The 22,785-nt window shown below is 42.3% G+C and overlaps 1 protein-coding gene across 1 annotated transcript; it reads left to right on the forward strand.

Annotated features, from left to right (window-relative positions):
* Window positions 1–1,036: 1,036 nt before the first annotated feature.
* ppp1r1b (protein phosphatase 1, regulatory (inhibitor) subunit 1B) lies at window positions 1,037–21,729 on the forward strand. The gene is given in 6 exon segments (XM_069709027.1): window positions 1,037–1,500; window positions 15,029–15,112; window positions 15,226–15,301; window positions 16,657–16,764; window positions 19,393–19,502; window positions 19,504–21,729. Coding segments are annotated over 6 exon segments (546 nt in total). The 5' UTR covers window positions 1,037–1,386; the 3' UTR covers window positions 19,558–21,729.
* Window positions 21,730–22,785: the final 1,056 nt, after the last annotated feature.

The following is a 22,785-nucleotide window of genomic DNA, read 5'->3' on the forward strand; positions in this document are numbered from 1 at the left end:
TGAATAAATATCATTCAGCCGTGGTTGGTTTGCTCTAACCGGCGGCACAAACACTCAGCTGACTCTTTAAAGTGTTTCTGGACTCAGACGTGGTCCCACAGGGTCACATATACCTTGACCTTCTTTCTTCTGCCTACAAAGCCCTTCCGGCCTTTCTCATTCCTCCTCCTCCTCCTCCTCCTCCTCCTCCTCCTCTACCCACCGCCGCTATCTCCTTCACTCCAGCCCATGCCAAAGCTCAAACTCTGCCCGAGGCCAAATCCACCACTCTCCACTGTCCAAATCCCTCTGCCATGTGAGTAAAATAACAGCAAGGGCCCTGGAAGTAGCACTGTAACAGCCCTTCGCTCTCCATTCCCTTTATGTTGCCATCAACAATCTGTCTCCTCTCTCCTTTGCCCACCATTCTCTTTCCCTGTTTTTCATCTATAAATCCTGATGTCTCATTTCATCACTCTCCTCCTTTTTAATGTTCTTTGTTCAAAAACAAGGTCATGAAAACTTTGTATTCTTTTTGTTGTTGTTGTAATTATTCTCCTTTTTTGCCCCTTTTAATTCTCCTTTATTTCTGCTTTTGACACACAGACAGCCCAGGTGTTTCTCTGTGATGATAGCAGGGCTTTCACTGACATTCATTGGTCGCAGCATCACCCATAAATCTAGTGCTGTCAGTCGCGTGTGCTTACAGCCGCTGGATCCCCATACATTACCCGGCACATCACTCTCTTCTTGTTTATCCTTCCCTGCTCCCTCCCTCTCGCAGCATAAATCTCTCATTCACAAATAGAGGCCAAAAGAGGCTCAGCTGGATGTGATGAGATTATTATATTTTTTTTTCTCTGATTGCAAATCAACCTCAGCTTAGATAGGTAGGAAAACATAGCTGCTCCCCCTCCACCCCTCATTACATCCTCTTTTTCTCTCCTCCCCTATTTTCATTTGGCTCCTCCCTCTCCACCTCATATCCCCACCCTCTTTTGGCTACTGGCCCCTCCCCTCCACCCCTCTTACCCACCTACTTCCCTCCCTGCACAGCCAGATCTGAGGACATGCCTCATTCAGTCCTGCTGCACAGGTTTTAAAGGAGTGCAAAAAGAGGAAAGAGTGAGAAAGAGGAGGAGAAAAAAAACAAAAAAACAGTGGAAGAGGAGGATATTAGCAACTGCTGGAGAGGGAAAGAGGACAGGTGCAGTCTTTCTCAGTTTGTTGCTTTCCTAAAACAGGAAGAGGGAGTCAGGGTGTGAAGGAGTGAGAGGCAAGAGAGCGAAGACAAGTCCTCAGGAGTGGGACTACCCAGCAGTGGGAGGTTCCTCCAGGGAGGTTATAGAGATTTTCGGCAGCTTCTTCTCCTCTCCGCTGGGAGTCAGACCCCCAGGATCCAGAGTCATGGAGCCCTCCGTGTCGACCGAGCTCGACGGGGAGCCCAAGGAGAGGAAGAAGATCCAGTTTGCCGTACCAGCGTCTGCACCCACCAACCTGGACCCTCGGCAAGTGGAGATGGTGAGCAGGCGGTGGAGATGTGATTGTTTGACCCATGAGGACAAATCTCTTCTGTGCAGATTTACTTCTTAGCTATGCTTTTTTTTGTGTGTGTTTCAGCTGTTTTACAACTGAGTTTCTCACTGACCAGTTTCCCCTCTGACTGTCATTCAATCATTTAAGGAAAAGGACTGCACTGTTTATAAAGGGCTGTATCATTACTGGCCAAATTTCTCCACTTTTGTGCAGCTTCTCTTTGCATCTCCTGCTTCTGTTTTACTTTCCCTTTGAACAGGTTTTCTGTCACAGAGCCGGAGTTGATGGCTCTGCCTGCCACACTGTTGAGAAATTATGATGCCATTTCCCTCTCTCTGTTTCCTCATGAGCCTCGCTGTGTCATGTCATCTTCACCTGTGTCACAATATGACATTGAAAGTCATGATCTGGCGTTTAAAGCCGCTCTTTTGTAACAACAGCAGCAGCAGCAACAAGTCCTTGACATTTTATTCGTCACACAAACTGCTACTGTTAATAATTACTCATTTTGATCTGTGTTGTCTGATTGTCACTCCGTCTGACTTCATAACCTTCAATTTTATCCTTCAATCCTGATTTGTCACAGAAGTGTCTTATGACTGACTCAGCATGGCCTGCAACAGTCTGTGAAAGGTTTAGGCTCATTTTTGACAGGACAACTCTGATCTTCCTTTTTGGCTCCAATGCTTGGTGGCTCTTATTTTAGATCAGGGATAAGTGGGCCAAAGTAGAAAACCGTTCGGTATCATGGAAGATCGAGGCCATTGGCTCATTCCTCCTGAGAGCTTGATGAGAAATGGGGTGGGAGAGCGAGATGTGCTAGATGAAGGAAAAACAGAGAGACAAAGATGTAAAAAGCTGATCTCTGGATTCACCTGTCTGGGGTCAGCTCCCTCAGCGACTGTCCTTGTTTAATAAGCTGTCATAGAAGAGGATTTTAATGAACGAGAGTGGCCTGAGATCATGCGCAGTCCTTTCCTGTCACCTACTCTCATAATAAGCTTGTTATAAGATAGTTTCTCCCATTTATTTTACAGGGTTTCCTTGAGTTAATGGTGATTTTCTTGCCTTACCTTATGATCTTGTTTGAGATTATAATACATAATTATAGACTGTAAGACTTGCTAAAATGTAAATGTTTTGCAGCACCCTACAAGACTTCCGCTCATATCTGCACATAACCACTTGCTCTCCTCCCCCTCTTATTTTCTCTATATATCTCATCACTGCACTCTGATCTCTATCATCTCTTCCAAGAAACCACAGGATATCAATGCACCATATGTCAGCTGCTCCTTCGTAGAAATGGTTTTACTTCTGTTTGTGTTGGGGTGGACTTTCTTGCTCAATCAACGTGTGGTCAAATAGTGATCACCTATTTTTAGGCTCATTGTTCTGGCTTTCCTCCCCGTTGCGTTACTTCCTGATAGGTCATATGTGCTGAAGCTTCTGCATCAAGCTTGGTGCAACATGTTCTGGACACCAGTTCAGTCAAGCTTCCATGTCATACCAATGCAAATATAAAGCCTGAGGTTGCCTGTTTACGATACTGTGGATGTAGGTGGATGAATGTTCGTTGTTGCAACAAACGCGCTGAAGCGGCTCATGGGAAACAGAAGGAGCATTCAGGAGAGGATGTGTTTATGTGTGTTTAAAAGCAGATAGCATCTACTCGGAGCGGACGAGATTCTCCAGGGACGTGTGGGTGGGCAGGGATAATGGTTAATGACACTCAATTCATTCCCTTCCCCTCCCATTGCAATTACTGGCGCCCACAAGTCCGTCTTCGCTAATGAATTTCAATGACTAAACCATTCTTTGGAACTTGTTACACAACTGGTAACTCCTTACTGTTGTTTCCGATGGTATTTAAACCCCCCAAAACCGCTATCGACTGAACTGCCGGGGCCCTCGTTACTATGGAAACGGGGCTGCACAACTATGTCGTCGAAAGCTCCCCCGCAGTTGGTATCGAAAAGGTCAACTTTAATGGACAGTTCTGCCCATCTGAAAAGGTTGTTTACATTGGTGGTGCTACATATTTGGAGATATGCGAGCGTGAATGCTCTTTGATGGTGTGAGAGACGCTTTCGTACCTCCCACTCAGTGAAAATATTGCACATTGTGGGAGAAAACAGCAGTTATTTGTGCATGCCTCAAAGGTGTAAGATAATCGTAGCGATTATTTCTCACCTGTTTGTGAACGTGTACTATAATTTAATGTCTGTAAAACCACATATGGAGGTCAGACAAGAGCAGAAACCATCTATTGTTGACCCCTCTTGGTATTTTCATGTACATTGTATTGGTTTTATTTTGGAAAATGTTGACGTTATTGTGTGTCTTCTTGAGTTTATCAAAGGTGTTTGCAGTGCTCACTGTCTTCAAAAATTACCTTCTGTGATTTCAAAGGAACATTTTAATCACTAATGTCGAGGCTGAAGATAGTGAAACACTGAAACCCCTTAATTGGCTCTTTGCATTATACTAGCAGTCACTTGCTTCTCATTTTGGACACAAGTAAAATCTTCTCACCTCATTTGACTCACTGTTACATTACATCATTGTGTAAAACCTTTTCTTTCCGTCCAGTGGTAAAACTAGTGAAACCCTCTACTACCCAGAGTCCTTTTAGACTCCATTTGTCATCATAATATTTCCTTTCTTGCTTTCCAGTGCCATCCCGGATGTCTTTGATGCCCGTGGCTGTGTTCTGCCATCCAAGCATCTTCTAGAAATAACAACCTTTTAAGATTAGTATCCTAAAGTATTCCTCACATTGAGAGGTCAGGATCATCACTATTACTGTCTACAACAACCCAGAGAAGGCACATGGTTGTGTTTACCATCCCTGACACCACTCCATACACACACACACACACACACACACACACACACACACACACACACACACACACACACACACACACACACACACACACACACACACACACACACACACACACACACACACACACACACACACACACACACACACACACACACCAATCCTGCGTGCTTGTGCAAGTGATGTAGGGTAATGCCCATAATGGACAGAGATTAGGGTCATGGCGCAGACACTGCATCCCCTGATTCCCTCCAAGGCTGCCTCCCTGTGGACTCAACAAGCAGATGTCTCTCAATGCTTCCCTTCTCTTGAGTCAGCCTGCTATTGTCATGCTCAGGCTGACCCTTTGAGTTGACATAAAACTCAGAATATGAAAGGGAATATCAAAGGACGGGAAAAAGGCACTCGTACAGAAGCTCCCAACAGCAAACTGGTCCACATTAATCTATGATAAACCTGAAGGGGTTAGGGAGGCCATCGTCCCCGCCCACTCTCCCCGCCGCATCTCCCCCATCCTCTCCCCACCGTCAATCTCCCCGGTCCAGTTGCTGGGTTAAACATCAGACAGTGACCTTTGATGCAAGCGAGTGTTTGTGGGTAAACATAGGCAGTCTGGGGGACTGTCAACATGCACTCACAGAAAGAACTTCTTGTCGGATGGCACAAAGCATGCTGGGACTGGACACAAGGGTGCAGTGATCTTTTCCCTGTATGTGGACAGTGAGGAATGCCACTGTGGTGGTCTGACTCACTTAGCCCAGTGACGCCAACTGTCACATTTATGAAACAGATTTTTGTTTTTATGTTGCATGTAAACTTTCCTGCCCAACGCAGTTTGTGGCTATTTGTAGTGGCAAGAACTAATTGGGAAATAAATTATTAATGAAAAAAATAAAATAAAAGATGAATGTCCTCGGCTGAAACCACACATTTGAATTTTAGTTTGGACACAATCAATGGGTCTCTGTCTACTCTGGGTTACGTATGTGTTTGTTCCTCCCTGCTTTTGACAGTCCAGGCGTTTTGATTAGTTTATGACTCTGGAGCAACATGTTCGCGGCCTGTATCTGCCCATAGAAGCTTTTCACAAAGTTTCTTTTCATGTTGTTTTTCCATTTTATTTAAGCAGCACAGTTTCTGTACAAGAAAACCTGTTTATCCCATTTCATCTTTTGTATTTTATTCTGAATATCAGCCTCTCTTGAAGAACCAATCAGTCTATCATTTACCCATGGCTCTGTGTGCATGGATGTGTAATGTGTAAACAGTTAGAAAACATAAATATTGAGCGCGGGCAGAGTGATTTGTCACCTGATTACAGTGTACACAGGGAAGTTGAAGATGTGCCATAATGCCTGCTGCACCTCGGGCATGCACGGGTACGCTACAAAACCTGACGGCCTGCGATGCTGTCGCACATCCAGCCTTTCCGCACTGTGGTCAACAAATCCTAAATTTACCCACTCTCTCACTTCATCTTTAGTCAGACAAAGTCAGGCTGTAGTCAGCGTACGAAGAGATACAGTATATCCCTGTTATATGTATTCAATCATTTCTAAGTGCAAATCCACTTCTTCTTTTTTTTTTTTTTTCTGTCTGTGGTGGTGCAGAGAGAACACAGTGCATCTTAAGCACTTCATCTTTTAACCCTGGCCACTGCAACAAACAATAGCCATATCTGCGATGAGAAAAGGAGGAGAGGATTAGAGGGGTAGCAGTGGTGCACCAGGGACTAGAAACGGAGGCGTGGGGGGGATCAGAGCCGGACAAAATCTGGAGGTGATCAGGAGCTGACGTCACCAAATGTCGTCAGAAGTCAGTATTTCCACGGCAGCTGTATCAGGATCTCAAACTGTGACTTTCAGCTGCCTTCCACCCTCCTGATTTGACCCCTCTACGGTCAGCTGCTGTAGCTGGACCCGCCACAGGACGGTCACAATGATGTAGGCATATTAAGAGGAGCACTGAAGCATGACTCAAAACAAATGGGATTGGTCTCAATCCCTGTTTCATCAACACAGGAAAGACGTAGCATTATGTTATTGCTGTTGTGCGAGTTGTAATCTCTGATTTTCAGCGCAGTAGTTGAGACGTTTTTTCAGTGTTTTTATCTGCCTGCGACTTAATGAGCTTGCACAGGGGCACAACAGGTCATCTTCAATATGTTTGGGAGGGAGTGTCCCAAAACCAAAACAAGGTTACTACGCACAAAATATCCACACGAATCTGACCGTTATCAAACGGATTGTAGGGGCCTGCTGAACTTCCGGCACCTTCTCGTAGGCCAGAAGGTTGAATAACTGCGACGTCTACTCGCTGTAATTATTATCACGTGAGCAAAAGAGGCAGTCATGTGACGCAGTAGTACAAAGGGGGACAAAGTCTGCGCTGGTTTGGGGTTGTTGGATGATATCAAAAACGGGACTTTCACCGCTGCTCACATTCCAATGTCAACACTGATTTATTTTAAATTACGCATCAAGGTTTACCTTACGCAACATTTTTAAGTTACGTAACCAACATCACATTACGCAACTTGCGCGAGTTCAACCCAAACCCAAATGAACTTTTACTGACCGAGTACTTTTGGTACCCAAACTTAACCAAACCACAACCACCAAGTTAGCCACATGTTTATTATTATAATGGATGTTCGGTGCACCTGTCGCTGGTTCTGTCCAAATATCTCTTTGATAGCATCTTGAACCAAGGAGGCCCCCACTAGACAAAATATTTGAGGCAGATGTGTGATGATAACTGCATATTGAGGTGGTCTAAATGTAGTCAAACTGGGATGTTATACAAACAAAAAGTTTGACCTGCCTGGGATACAAAACAAATATTTGTAATTTACGCAATCAGATGATAAATACTTTTTCGCTATTCTAAACCATTTAAAATTACTGCGAACAAATCTTTGTTACTTTTGCAACCAAAACAAAGACATGTAATCTGCATAGCAACTATCAGCAGTAACCTTTTTGTCATTTATCACCGGTGGGTATATGTGACGTTGTAGATGAGTAACTACAAGCGGCTGTGTCCTCTGTTTGTTGCTGCCTGTTGACCTCTGGAACTGCTCTTTGTAAGCCGCACACCGTGACATCCCTGAATTTGAGTGCATGAACGAGAAAAAGGAGAATTAACTCCGTGATTACAGGCTGTCAGTGATGCCATCGTCTCCATGAGAACTTTGATTGGCACTTTCCCTGGTGTGCGCTGTGGCCTGGCAAGTGGCTTCCTGTCACTCATCAGCCACTGTGCTGTGCTGTGATGGCAAAACCTTCCTTCCAACAGTGTCTGGAACAACAGGCCAAACTGCTATCAGCAGCTAATTACATAAATGCTGGGAGGTACTGTGAGACAGAGGAGACGGAGTGGGCCGGGGTGGGGGGTTGTCTGAGTATGATATCATTGTGCCAGTGGGTGCAGCGTGATTACATTTCATATTTGGGGGTCATTGGAGAGCCCCTCCAGATGCTATCTGCAGCCCATCTGTTTGTTCAGTTAGCCAGTGGTGGGGTTAAAGGTCACTGCAGAAGTGTTGCGTAAATGTGGAGGAGGACCATGCGGCGGCCTTTCCGACTTGTGGGAATTCAGTGATGCCATGTATTTGAATAGGAATGAGCACGTTGTGCAAATCTGACAGTCGGGGTTTAAACTTGCGTCGCAGTGTCCTTGACCCTCTTTGAAACAGCTGGAAACGTATTTTATTATATTATTATTATAACTCTATTATAAGAGTTGAGTGCAGCACCGTCTGTTAGTGATGAATGAACACAATGAGCTTTTTTGTGATCACTTTTGCTTGTTTTCCTGTCATGCTTATGGAAACATCTTGTGGCCTGGTATTATAGGTTTAACACTGACAACAGACATGTTGTTCGACCAAAACACAAAATTTTATTAAATCTAATTCATGAAATTGCAGTGTGAAAATGCTCACAAACAAAACATCATGTAGAAATGATGATAAAACGATGATGTCGAATAAACAAAAATGCACTCATGCTTTAGAGTTTAAACATCCTTGGAATAGTTAAAACAATAAAACCAAATGTTTCACTAATGACAGTTAGTCAGAGTTAACAGAACTCGTCGGAAGTCAGTTTTAATCAGTTATAACCGATCTTGTAGAACACATTAATCCGTGAAGTGTTGTATTCGTCTGCATGAGTAATGCACAAGCAGAAAAAAAAAAACCAGTCATCTTATAGCAGGCGGGATCATTTTTCACCTTATTGCATTATTGAACTCATTGCTAGATTGCATTTAGAGCCCCACATGGGGTTCTGACGCTCCAATTTAAAAGCCTCACACGGGGGCACGGCTCGGGAAAAAAGGGCAAGATCATGGCTGTTTAATTGAGTTCAATCCCGCTAAAGATCACAACCGCAGAGATGAAATGAAACTGCAGCAGAGTACCGCTGACTCAGACATGGACAGAGCTGAGGTGAATAGCAAGAGAAAAGGAAATTGATATTCAGGTGTTATGTTTGAGGTAGGTAAAGACTTGTACAGTTAGTCAGAGTGAACAGAACTCGTCGGGAGTCAGTTTTAATCGGTTACAGAATCAATTAAGGAAACAAGGGGTCACAAATCAACCCGTAATGAAATCATTGATCTTTCTGGATTAGGACACACAAAGAGCAAACTCACAAATGCAAACCAAAGAAAATCTAAACTGTTAAATGCAAACTAAAATGTCAGCAATAAAAACACACTGAAATGACTGTATGTCATTTACATGTCTTCCTGTCAGCATTTTACCAACAGCTTTAGGTTGCTTTTATTGTCAGTTGGTTTAGGATCCAACATTTCTTTTATATTTATTCTAATCAGGCAAATGAATGTCCATATAGTTCCTGCCTGAACCTTCATTTCACTATGTTCCCATCGACATACTGTGCTCCTGTATGCCATGCACATATATGAGTCCTTCTTTCCGAGGGATGTAGTGGCCATGCCTGCGGGCAGATGTCATAACTGCCAATCAATACTGTATGGATCTATATCTATCCATCTGGAGCTGGGTTACATCCGTACCTCCAGAGAGTAGGAGCTTCATATGGACCTGAGGCTCCCACCTCCATCACAGACAGCTGACACACACTGCCTGATAGGATGACCCGATGTAATGGAGCGCTATTGGACACAAGGGAGGGAGGCTAATGGGGAAGGAGATCTGAGGTGGGTTTCTCTCTGTGCTGTCTTTGCGTCATGGCCAGCTCTGCACAGCGGACTCCTCTGGAGACGGCCGACTTTTAACGCTGGTGCAGTTTTAGAGCCTTTCTGTCTCATCCCACGGAGCCCCCGGAGACCCGCTCCGATCTAGTTTATGCTGTCCTGCAGCAGCCGCTTTTTATAGGCCCGAACCGCGAGAGCACCAGCTTAGAGGACGGCCTCTGGGGAGCAGACCCACATCAGCCAATCTGCACCCAGGCTGCTACGCCAGACAGTGCTGAGCCAACGCACACATGCCAGTGTGCACTCCGAAACATGCCAAGTCAACAGTTACCAGTGACTCATGTACCTGAGACAGCACAGTAAGGTGGAGCCCGACATTAGAGTCATTCCTGGCTACCTGTTCGCTTTGCCTCCAATTAAACCTGACAAAGTTAAAAACAAACAACTTGTTTCAGGAGATTATGATTTAAATGGGCCGTCAGAATAGACACTCTGAAATTGTTTTACAGAGGTTTGAAGAAAACATCAGAATAATCCATGAAAGTATTGATTATTAAAACATAACCTTTTATTTAAAAAAAATTATCAAATATAACCTGCCTTCCTGTTCAGACTTTAGAAGTTTTGTAGTCTGTCAAATGACCTCTGTCACATGACCTTCATCACATGACCTCCCTTTTCAACCCTGGTCATATGTGTGTACTTTTCGAGGCCAGACGTGGCACTGACACTGTGTGCTGTAGTCTACTGATAGATTACTCACCTGATACTTAGCTGACTAAAACACACAAAAGGTGTATTTTATATCATTTCATATAGCCAAATACTTTGTTGTACCATCTTTTATTGAATCCAGAAGTTTCTCTCCCTCTTCCTCCTCACACAGTGCAGAGTCAGCACATTATTTGTTTTTACACCCAAGCTTTAGATGAACTCCTTTCTATAACTATGATCCACGAGCCAATGTTTTCATTGAGACCAAAGCTCTTTCTGAAACCTGGAGAGGTGCGAACTGCCTCTCGGTGAAGCCTGCAGGCGTGCACCTGCGGAGCCACTGAAAGGCCACTTCGAGCCCCTGAGTGCAAGCCCGGCGTGGCTCGACTGATCTAGGTACAAAAAAACAATTGCTGCCAGTGGTGGAGAGGGTTTGGGAGATTGGGGGCAGGGAGGTTTAGAGAGGCAGAGGAGGGGGAGGGAGGGGATGGAGGGATAAAGCATGGAGCTGGAGTAATCTCACACGCTGTGCCCCAGTGTTGCCGTAAATGAGGAAGTCAACATACAATATTATGTAACTTGGGCAGAGTGGGGTGGTTTTAAGGCTGGAAAATTACTAGAGACACCGTGTGTGTTTATGTCATCTGGCATCGGCCGTGTCACACAACAGTGCGTCACCACCGCCGCCACTGCTTGGTGTATGTACATTTGCACAAAAACAGAAAAACACCCACGTCTGACGAATGAATGTTATTTATTATGAACTGTGCTACACTTCACCTGTGAAATGGACTGCTGTCATTTTCAGGAGGTCATGTCTTGACATTTCACAAGACCACAATGATGATTATGTAGACAAGTACAACAACCACATGCACACACACACACACACACACACACACACACACACACACACACACACACACACACACACACACACACACACACACACACACACACACACACACACACACACACACACACACACACACACACACACACAGCGAGAGAGACTGCATCCGTTCGGGTAAATAGATCATCAGATTATGCTTCTCAGTGACCTCCATTATTCCACCCAATCATTTTACCTTCCATTTATCTCATTGTGCCTGTTTGTTTTGTTTTTTATCACCATTTGAGTGAATGAAAAATTGACTCTTTAGTTATGAATCTTTTCCTCTTTTCATTATGCAACTGTATCTTTCAGTGAACCACTGTTGGTTCATGAAATGGACTTTGGACAGTGTGATCATTTTTGTTTAGTAATTTTCATTTTTACAGAAAATGGTCTGGGACCACTGTATATGTTTTAATAGATATTAATGAATTAATATACAGAAAATGGTCTGGGACCACTGTATATGTTTTAATAGATATTAATGAATTAATATCTATTAAACTAATGGTCTGATACCTTTAGTTTCTTGGTCTGGGACATTGCATGCATTGTTGTGGAAATTTGAACTTGATGTTTAGCTGGTATTTTGTTTTAATACATATTAATGAATTAGGAGCAGGTCCCATGGATTTACCCTGAAGAGTATTTCCATAAAAAGAGCAGTGACCAAACTTTACTGTCACTTTAAGTTGAATAATGGAACACAAACATACCTCAAAAACTAAAAGAAGAGGTCTGGCAGCTAAAAATAAATTCAGAAAGTGAAATCAACGCTGTATCCCGCCAAAGTATGCAATACGCCTGTCAGTCCACTAGAGGATACATGTAAGTGTCACTTTTTAACTCGCAGAGGTGTATAAAGTAAGCTGCCTTAGGTTTATGCGCTAAAAACCGTGTGCTAAAAGATCATGGTTTTGGTTCAAATAAGCATATGGATCTAACGGTATGTACGTCACAAGAGCACTTTACGTAAGTTACATGTGTTATGTAAAAGAAATTACAATAATTATTTCTTCGTGAACGTTATGTGCTTGTTCTGTCTAATCATCCCCAAACATCCTACATTTCTCGTACTCTCTTGTCACATGTCCTCCTCAACGAGCAGGTCTTATGTGCCTGGGGCAAAATGTGACACTGAAGCAGTATCCTAGTGGACGGACGTGAGTTATTACATGCGATGCCAAACAGTGGAAATGTCCATCGAAGATGACATTCGTTTTACTCTGATATAAAATGGAGAAAAACTGAAAATATTCCCATTGATCAGCTAAATTGAAAAATGATATTATAGTCAACAAATAGCAACCAACTAAAAGGTCAGGCAAGTAATTGTGTCAGATTTAATGTGAGAATTTGTTGGAATTACAGGCTATGACTGTCAGAAGCATCGGGTGGTCCCCTCTTGGTTTCCCCTTTGACCTCTTATCATAACCTATAAAAGAATAGAAGAAACCTGAGGAACAATCCAGTGGTTTCCCCAGTTTAATGGCTTCAATTCCTCAGGACCTGGAGGACTCAGTTTGGTCATGGTAACATCTGGTGTACGCTCTTTCTCTCTCTCTGTGTGAACCACCTCCGGCTGCCCTGCAAGGCGGGTAGCAGGTGTCAGGCGGGCAGAGACAGCAGGGCTCTGAGCAGTGTGACGCCCCGGGCCCTCAGCACCTTGCCAGGGGAGACAGAAGGAGGTCAGAGGAAGCACCGTTATGTTCCCTGCTATTCAAGAGAGAAAGAGAGAGATCAAATTAGGAAAAGGGAAGATCAGACAAGTCAGCCAATAAAAGGATAATAATAGGATTTTAGACATGATGCACTCTGGTAATGCAAAGGACAGGAAGATAGTCGATGTGGGTAAATGTCACTGTCAAGGAATGAAGGATGGATATGGAAGTAAACAGGATAGATGAAGCAGAGGATCAAGTGAGATAGAAATGAGAGGAGCATGACAGATAATGTGAGAGATCCAAGGGAGACAGGAAAGCTGGAAGTTGCATGATGAGATTAAAATTTGCGTAAATAAAGGTGAAATCCACGCTTGATTACTCTGTGTTGTCCAATTTGACGGGAGCAGATTTCCGCCACGCGGCCCGGCAAGCCTCTGCTTTGGCAACACCTCGCCTAACACGACGAAAAAAAGAGAAACGAACACAAACAGGAGGCGTGCCGTTTTACACAAAACAGAGCCGGGATACTTAACTCTCCTCCTATGATGTGGTGCGGTGATGCCGTAAACAGCAGCGCACAGGTTCATGTTGGGGCCAAGGTTGGCTCGCTGCAGAGGACAACTTTCAATAGCTTGTTTGTCTGACCTGCCAAGTGCACTTAACTGCTCTGCTTTTATTTTTTTACAACAATTTATTCTATCCAACAGTTGTCCAAAATGTCAGCTATAATTTTCTTCACAATTGTCGGCCAAAGCGCTGAGCTCACAGAAGGGCCTCACAGACTCTACTCACCTGAGCGTTTCAGGAAAGTGATGCTTCTCCCTGACTTATTTTTTGAGTATCAAACAATCACTTCCTCTTTGTTTGAAATGTGGCTTGTAAAGAGTTCGCAGTTTGCTTTAGTTGTGACTCACAGTGAAAAAGGATGTAGTAAAGATCCACAGAAACTTTAAACCACTGCTAAAGCATAAGCAAAATCTCTGAACAGGTGAAAACTAATGATCATTTTCATCACCAATGAAGGATTAGACTATTTTTCAGATGAGCTGCTTAATAATTTATGAGTCATCAGAAAATAAAAATTCCAAGAGTTCGACGTCAAACGATCCGAAACCAAAAGATGTTTGATTTACTGTCATATAATACACATGATTAATGACTTTAACTGTTGACATCAAAGTAATTAATTGAAATGATTAAATTATTAATCCTCTGCGTTGCATTAGTGTGTCAGTATGTTAATAATGTTCCAAAACACTTCATATGTTTTGCGATAAAACAACCAAAAACGTAACTTCTGTCCCTGCAGCACCATGTTTCATACTCGACATTTTTTTTTCCCCCCTCGGTTTCACTCTAAATCCAACACAATCAGCTCTTTTGATGAATGAATTCTCACAGGCCGGCCACGACACTGTGAGCTGGAGGGTGTGATGGGCACAGCTGGGCGTTTGTTCCCATCCAGGGACAGAGACTTGACTGTATACAGTGTGAGACCTGCAGTGTTCGTCTGGCCCTGGTTCTGCTCTGAGGCCGTCAGCTACCTGAGTTGAGCCTCCATGGAGCTATGTGTGTGTGTGTGTGTGTGTGTGTGTGTGTGTGTGTGTGTGTGTGTGTGTGTGTGTGTGTGTGTGTGTGTGTGTGTGTGTGTGTGTGTGTGTGTATAGCTGTAGAAGGAAATTAAACGGTGAACCGGAGAGTCTGGGCGGATTTCTGTCGTTCATTTCGTCCAAAATCCCCTTTTCCACGAACTCTCTGTAAATGGTGCCCACATGTGATAAGACCCACTTGTATATATGTGAGGAGGTCATTCATCTCCAATAAATCCTGAATTAAAAGTTTTAACGGCTCTTGAATGCTGGATAATTTAAGGCATCAGTTTAGCTTCTGTTCTACACTACAAGACTTTCTCTGTCTGTTTGTAAAATCAGAGTTTTGACTCTTGCCGCTGCTCCACTGACCGCAGCATGTGCTCTGACCTGTGCACTATTGAGTGGTGAAACTTGCTGTTGGCTGCGGACCCATCAGCCATCACTAATGAAGTCAGCGTGGACCCATCATGCCCCTTCGCCAGCGTGAAATGTCAACATTTTCCACGTGATTGATACGACTTTGTGGAGAGCATTATGAATAATACAGTGTTAGCAATTTGAATTATTCATTTATTTATGGCTGCCCTTTATGTTTGTGTGTGTTTGTTTATAGATCCGACGCAGGAGGCCCACACCCGCCACACTCTTCAGAGTAGCCGACCAAACGTCTCCTGAGGACGATCAATCCACCCATCAGGTAAAGGTGAAGTCAAAACACTTTCTGATACTTAGTGTCTGTGGATTGTGACCTCCATCAGTATAACTCCACCCCATCAACGGAGTTTAATGTTTGCCTGTCTTTGTCCTCAGTGGGTCGTAGGAGAGAACGGAGTGCTCAAACCAAAACGTGTCAATCCAAACGTGTATCAGCCTCCATCACTCAAAGGTTGGTGCAGGCCTCATTCCTTACAGGTGGTGGTTGTGTGTGTTGTGATTCATCCCAGTGTTTGAGTGCTTGTTTTACCATGCTTCGCTACAGTCACCTTCCTCCCAGCTCTCCGATGTCTTATAGCAGACAAAGGGGGGGGGGAGTGCATGTGACAGAAGGGTAGATATGCATTAAAAGGCTGTGTGTCTTTTCTTTCTACGCATGTGCCTTTTCTGATATGCATGGGTTTGTTTTCTATGATTTTCTATGCTTTTATTATACTCTACAACATGGTCTGTATATCTGTGTGTGACAGAGGGAGAAAGGGAGAAAGAGAGAGATTAGAGTGTGACAGCTGCGAGACACTGAGTGTGAGTCTAGGAAAGTCTGGATCATCCAGGATTACAGTCAGTTGTGTATACTGCTGTGACACACACACACACACACACACACACAACACACATATAGACATGAGTAGAATGCATACATGTGCTTTCTTTTGTGTCCTTTGTTGCATGTGGTCGTTAAAGACGACGAGTTTGTCAGTGGAGTTTCATTTACTGGGGATTTCTGAGTGTGCGCCGTCGTCGTCGTCGCATGTCGACTGATGATATAATGAGCCAGGAAGCAGCGTTCCTGCATCAGAAATCTGCCCTTCATCAGCTGAGACACAGAGAGTGGAAGAGAGAGCGAACTCGGAAATCATTTCTAGTTGCATAACTCACCTTAAGCTACAAAAAAAATACAAAATGAAATAAAAGTGACCTGCCTGAGTGTTGCTCTGTGTATCTGAGGGTGTGAAAGAATGAAGGAGAGAGAAGCCAAGGTCACCTGGAGGAAATGAGGAGGGGGAAGAGGGTGGGGTGGGGGCTGAGATAATATCAAAAGGAGAGGAGGGTGTTCAGGGAGGAAGAGACTTAATCACTTTGAGGGTGAGTCAGTGAGATAGCACGATGTGGAGGGAAGGCACGTCGAGGAGAGACAAGGGTACAAACAAACAGATGGGATAACAGGGTGAGAGAAAGGGTGGAAAACAACAGCGGATGCTCTACTGTAAAGAAAAATCGGTGTGGGATACCGTTTTGTAGCTGCCTGCCTGTCTGTCTGTCAGTGCATGTGTTTAACTGGCTTCCTGCCTGCTTGGCATGTTTTCAACCCCCCCCCCCTCCAAGGCTTGATTAAAAAAACCTGACAGTGTTGAAGCGTGGTAAAACAACATTTCCCTCTATCCCTGTGCCCGTGTCCATGTGTTTGTATGGCCGTCTCTCCCTCTTTGTGTGTGTGTGTGTGTGTGTGTGTGTGTGTGTGTGTGTGTGTGTGTGTGTGTGTGTGTGTGTGTGTGTGTGTGTGTGTGTGTGTGTGTGTGTGTGTAGCTGTGCAGAAGATGGCTGAAGCGCATATGCAGCACCTAGGTGTCTACCCTCCTTTGGAAGACCCTTGTGAAGGGGAGGAGGAAGAGGACCACTGGCAGCGAGAGGATGGTAAGGATGCGTCTTCCACCAAAGCTACTGGTGAGAGGGAGGCTCTCTTGTCAGCCGCCTGTGACCGAGAGAGCCACACAAGGACGACACTGTTATTTTAATGAAAGGAAAAAAAAACACCTTGAGATGCTTCAAAGCTGTCATAAGAACACAACTGCTGGCTGCTGCGACTTCATTTCCTGGGTGTCGTTTGGCTCGGAAGTTGGTATTTTTCTCAGCATAAACAGTGTGAAGAATTCAAAACACAGCTGCAATCCAGTTTAATAGTAGAAAAAGAGTTTCATCCTGAAGTGAATTGAAATGTCACAAGTCAGATTTGCTACTACATTGTATGATTTTACTTAGTAAAGTTATCGGAGTTGAAAACAAAAAACATTCTTTTCAAACAAAATCTGGAAGATTTGTTTACTATAAATTCATATCACAATATCTTATCAGAACATATAAAAGTGAAACTTCACAGACTGAAAATATTCAGCAATGTAAGAGTATCTAAAAGTGTATTTTTCCTTCCAGTTTGTATGAATGGCCCAGTTTCCCCCTTTTTCCTGTACATTTATCCTGATGGTGTCTGCATATTTATCGCATTTCACATAATGTGAAATTTTGTATTTGTTTTTCTTCTGATATAAAACACCATAGTTGCTTTTCCTCAAAAAACTAAAGAAAGAGGTGTTGAAAAGTTGTCTAAAACACATCAAACTTATGCCTGAATATCTTTAGCCCAAGTTTATATCATATTTATTCTCATTCATATATTATCACTAAATTTTGTATTTATTTAGTTGGAAACATTATATGACACTCAACCAGATGGTTATCACCTAAAGTTTTTCCAAAATCCCGTGTATCTTTATCACAGTATCTTAATATTTGACTACATTAAGATTGTATTTTAAAACAATGGCAAAACAAATTATTGTTAAAGTCATATATTTACTGTAAGTGACATGCAATTTAAGGAAATGGAGTATGATGCAGGTGGTTTCGTTTACAGCCTGAACATTCAGATTATTTAACCTGCTCTAAAATCATTTATTCCTGTAACGCAACAAAATATAAAACCCACGTTCGTTTCCCAGAGGAACAGCGTTGCTGCTTTCTGTGGAAGAGTCCTGCACAGTTTTCAGAGTTCGCTCCTTTGTGTGCTGACCCGCGGGCACAGAGGTGAAGCTCTGCGTGTTGAGTAACGGCTCCACAGTCATATCAGCTGTCTCACCTCATATCTGTGAGAAGTTACACTGCAGCTAATGGCCCAACATTCCTATAACCTACAAGTTAAGGAGTCCAGACCGGATTAATGTGCAGAGCGAGGCCAATGAGTTTAACCTGCGTTAAAATATTTGTGTAAATTTGATCCCCTGCCAAACAAACCTGAAAAACAGTGCACAAATCTTATTCTACTAAACATTTATGCATATACACATTGCGCTCTCTGTTTGTTTGTTTGGTTTTACCATGCAAACTTATAGTTTATAATCTCCATTATGTCACACGAGAGCAGCGGCATTTCATTCAGAGTTATTGCTCTGTCGGCCCAGATGACACACTCTCCCAGTAAATCCCTGAGCATGAGCGCAAAGTACCAACAGCATGTTAAAATGTACTGATTGTAGCCCGGCTCTTCCCTGCTGCCGCTCACAGCTTCGGTCTTCACAGTGATATTTGGGTCTGGTCATACTGGTCAACTCTGATGTTGGTTTGCAGCTTTGGAAGGAAAACATGAACACAAAATGAATGTACAATCTACTGAAATATTACTCTTTTTTTATTTCAATAAAGTCAAGCTCATCTTTCCTAATCGATCTTCATGCCTGAAAGAATTAGGCATCAATCTAAACCGATCAGATATAACATAAAGCCACTGACAGGTGAAGCATTAAGTATGATACAACAGCCCAGCTATAAATCCTCTATTCATAAGGATTATAATGTTAAGTTATTTTTCAATCTGATTCACAGAAGTGTTGGTTTATTTCAACGTCTCTTCCATTAAAATGAATTGGGTTGACAAAATATTAGGAACACCTCTCAGTGTAACCTGGTGCAGTTCAAGTGCACCACAAATCACAGTAAAATGAATGTTAAAATAAAGTATCACCTCTTTCACTCATTGAATAACAACTGAACATTATAATCCTTATGAAGAGAAGATTAAATATCGCTGGACTGTTACACCTGCCAGGGGTATTAATGTTATAGCTGAGAGGTGTATATGCTATTCAATAATACTAAATAACCAAGAGAAGAGCATAAAACGAAACAGAAACATAAATCTATCAATTAGGACTAAAACTAGTATTTCAGTTTTTATTTAACAACAAATGATGATGTCTTTAAATGTCTTTTTTTTTTTGTCTGCCTGCAGTAAATAAGTCAAAGCTCTTCAGTTTATGAGCTTCGAGCAGGGAGTTATTGGTAATTTTGCTTTAAAAAAGTTAGCCAATAGACTATTCCAATAATTCACTGAATGCTTCAAGCTGTCAATATATGTGTCATCCTGCCCTCACTGCAGAATTAACTCCATGTTGTCACGAAGCGCTGATATCTCTGGATACAAATACCTAAATGCAAAACTAGGTATGATTATTTCACTGCTGCTTCTGACATCAGTCTGTGCGTCCACAGATCACCAAGAGACAGCGACCACCGAACAGTCCGACAAGTTCTCCAGCGTGAGAGAGACGGTCAAGCAGATTCAGCCTGCACAGGAGGAAGACGAGGAGGAGGAGGAGGAGGAAGGGGGACAAAACCGAGGCAACGACAGAGGAGAACAGTCGGGGGTGTAGCTGAGAGAGAGAGAAAGAGAGCCAGAGCGTGGAAAACGTTCGGAGGGAAGATTTGGGGAGAGTGATGGTGTTTTGTCAAATGGTTAAAATCTGAAAAACTCAGAGTGGTGAATCAAAACTGGGGTTTGCTTTATTTGTGGATGTCTGAATGTGACTGAGATGAGACGAGAGCCGCTGCTCGACTGTGTAGATACTTTCATGAAATCCAACATGTGAAAGATTTCTGTGCTACTTCGCCTCCAGAGGTGGATTTAAATAAGAGGACAGAGAGGGAGTTTATGTGTTAATCAGCCCTTATGAGCAGGTGAAGAATGATCTACTGACAGAGCAGACCATACAGACGCCACTTTGGCCCCATAGTGTCCCTTTGTTTATACTGAAAGTGGAAGGCCCAGGGGCAGTGTGACCAAAAGCCCTTTCTGACCTGTCCTCCCTCTACTTTAATGCTTCAGCTCAGAGCTAAATGTCTCTTTAAAGGGGGTAAAAATGGTCGCAAGAAACACAAAGTACGCATTTAAACTTTATAGACATAAAAGCACTTGAAGGTCTTGAAATGTGTTCCACTTTTATTTTGAAAACACAGCCTGCATCATTGGTCTGACTTGCAGCATGTTCAATGTTTAGCCCTTTACTGCCATCCTGTGGTAGAAAGTAGGGGTGACAGGTTTAAAGTGCTTCTCCGGCAACTACTTCACATTAAAATCCATATTATTTTCATGCAATCAAATTCTGTTTTTGATGCTATTTACTGTCTGCGTTTTTTTTTTCAACAGTCAGTAAATAGCAGCACAATGTAATTGCTTCTCTTAATTTTAATATTAGCCTCACTGTTTACTTTCATTACTTCTCATAACAGTTTATCCGATCTGTGTGAATTTACTGCAGACTCAGATCTGAAAATTGAATTATTACTTTAACTATGACCATTTGAAAGCTTGAAAGGTGGCTGTTTTAGTTTTATTTCTTAGCAAGAGCATTAGAAGTCATCAACTTTGAACTTTTCAAAAGCCCGTACAGTAATATACCTATATCAACTTCTCAAATCATTTCTGTATCATAATCTACTTCTGTCCTCCTGATCTTCGGGCTTATTATTTACCAAACTGTATAAGGCTAAGGCCACTGAGTCTACACTAAAAAAGATGAATGCTAAAAAATATTTGGCGTGGAGTATCACTTTAAAATGTATGACTCAATGGGACTCAAAAGCCTTCGTCTTTGATTTTTAATCCACTGATTGTGGGTGAATGTTTTTATTTCTTTTAGACTTTTAATGATTTAGGTATATTTGAAATCAATTTTTAAAGGACGAGGCCAACTTTTTTCAAAATACCCATCCGTTTCCTCCATTGATCACATGTTTGAGCTGGATTCATCAAAAACTGACTCGATATGAAAATCTATAACTGCAAATCTTTTCCATTTGGGATTCCCTTTTGTATATTGACACTTTTATAATGTCATCTTTTTTGATTGTTCCCTCGTAATTTGTATGTCATGGATTTGTTGTAAGAGCTATTTTTCTAATCTGAAGTCCAGAGTATGAAGAGCTCAGCTCTGTCCTGCTATCTGAACACATAAATGACTCACACGGCTTCATGTAGCATGCAGAGCAAAGAGCCCAAAACCACGGCTGCTGTATGACTGACATCTGAGCAAAACCGTCACTGCAAGAACATTTTGTGGTATTTCTTTTTTTTTTAACAACATGACATCACATTTTTTTCCTTGGAGTCGATAACAATTTCAAATATCTTTAGTTAGCGTTTGTCGAATTTCATTTCAAATTGAACAGAAAAAAAGATCTGGTGTATGAGAACGATTCCAGTTGTGACAGAGGATGAATACATTTTGCTGTTTGTATATAAAACTTTGTGAAACTTTTTTTAACCTCTGACCTGCCCCAACTGTGGGATGACTGGATGAGCAGGTCAGGTGTGTCGAGGCTCTGCAGCCGATGCTGTCCTCCCTCCCTCTCGCGCTCTTTGTCCACCGCCTCCCCTCTCCTCCCAGGTCAGAAGAAAAACATCCACGGAAAGACATGTACGAACTCTTGTGCTTTTTCTCTCTTTATTTTCATTTATTTTCCATTCTCTTGTTTCTCAATGTGACGTGGGTGTTTTAAAGTGAGCAACCATATGATATGAAAATAAAAAAAAACCTTTTTCTCCTTCAACCCAACCTGTACTTAATATGTGTGTGTGTGTGTGTGTGTGTGTGTGTGTGTGTGTGTGTGTGTGTGTGTGTGTGTGTGTGTGTGCGCGCGTGTGTGCGTGCCTGTGTGTGTGTTTACTTATATTATTTGTGAGGACAAAAATGTGTTTACTTGGGAACATTGTGGGGACCTGCCTCCATTTTCAGGGAAGATACTTGTAGTGTATTGCGATGGGAATTTTATTTCATTTTATTTCCCTTTTCCAGCCACTGATATGGATAAAAACAAACGCTGAAACGGCCATGTGCTTAATACTGTGGAAACCCCACTGTTAATTTAAAGTTATAAAAAAAGAAACGATCACCATTGTAAAAAAAAAAAATATGCAGCTTAGGTTTATAAAGAAAAATAATTCATGAAAATAATCAATCAACTTTTTTCTAACTTAATTTTATTTGAAATTAGCTGCAAAGTTAAACAAAAAAAGAAATGAACAGCCTGCCTGTACTTTATCATCACTACTTCATTCCAATGAATTTGATCCCCATTAAGGTTCGTGCTATTTTCAAAAACTGAATCCGCATGATTTCTAAATAAAATCAACATCTGTCAACAGCAGATAGAAGAAATGCTAAAATACAGAATTGTGAAAGACTTTCAAACAAGATTATTTTTCTGGACTAAGCAGTGAATAGGTCCAAGCACTTGTGAAGTATGTGCAAAACATTTCATTTGTTTATTTGTTCATCAGTCCATTTATTTCATTCGTTACTCCCTCTGGGACTGCATGAATGAACCAGAGCTAACAGTAGGTAGGTCATTCATTGTTTTTACAATCTGGCTCACGGCTTGTTTCAGATTATTTACATCTAACAGTGAAAGAAAAAAAAAATAAGGGAATAATACAGCTTTCATCTCCTTTATTCAATTTCTAAAGCTTTCATATTGCAACAGTTTTGCACCTGCTACTCTAAAACAGTTTGAAATATTATTTATTTCCTTGTTTTATTTACTTTGATGCTTTCTCACAGCCAACACTATATGGCTATACTGATGATGCAGTCTAAAAGATTTCTT

Source organism: Brachyistius frenatus, unplaced genomic scaffold, assembly GCF_029030835.1.
Source record: "Brachyistius frenatus isolate BFR_SWC_R1_liver_20210118 unplaced genomic scaffold, ASM2903083v1 Contig_80, whole genome shotgun sequence".
NCBI classification, from domain to species: Eukaryota; Metazoa; Chordata; class Actinopteri; family Embiotocidae; genus Brachyistius; species Brachyistius frenatus.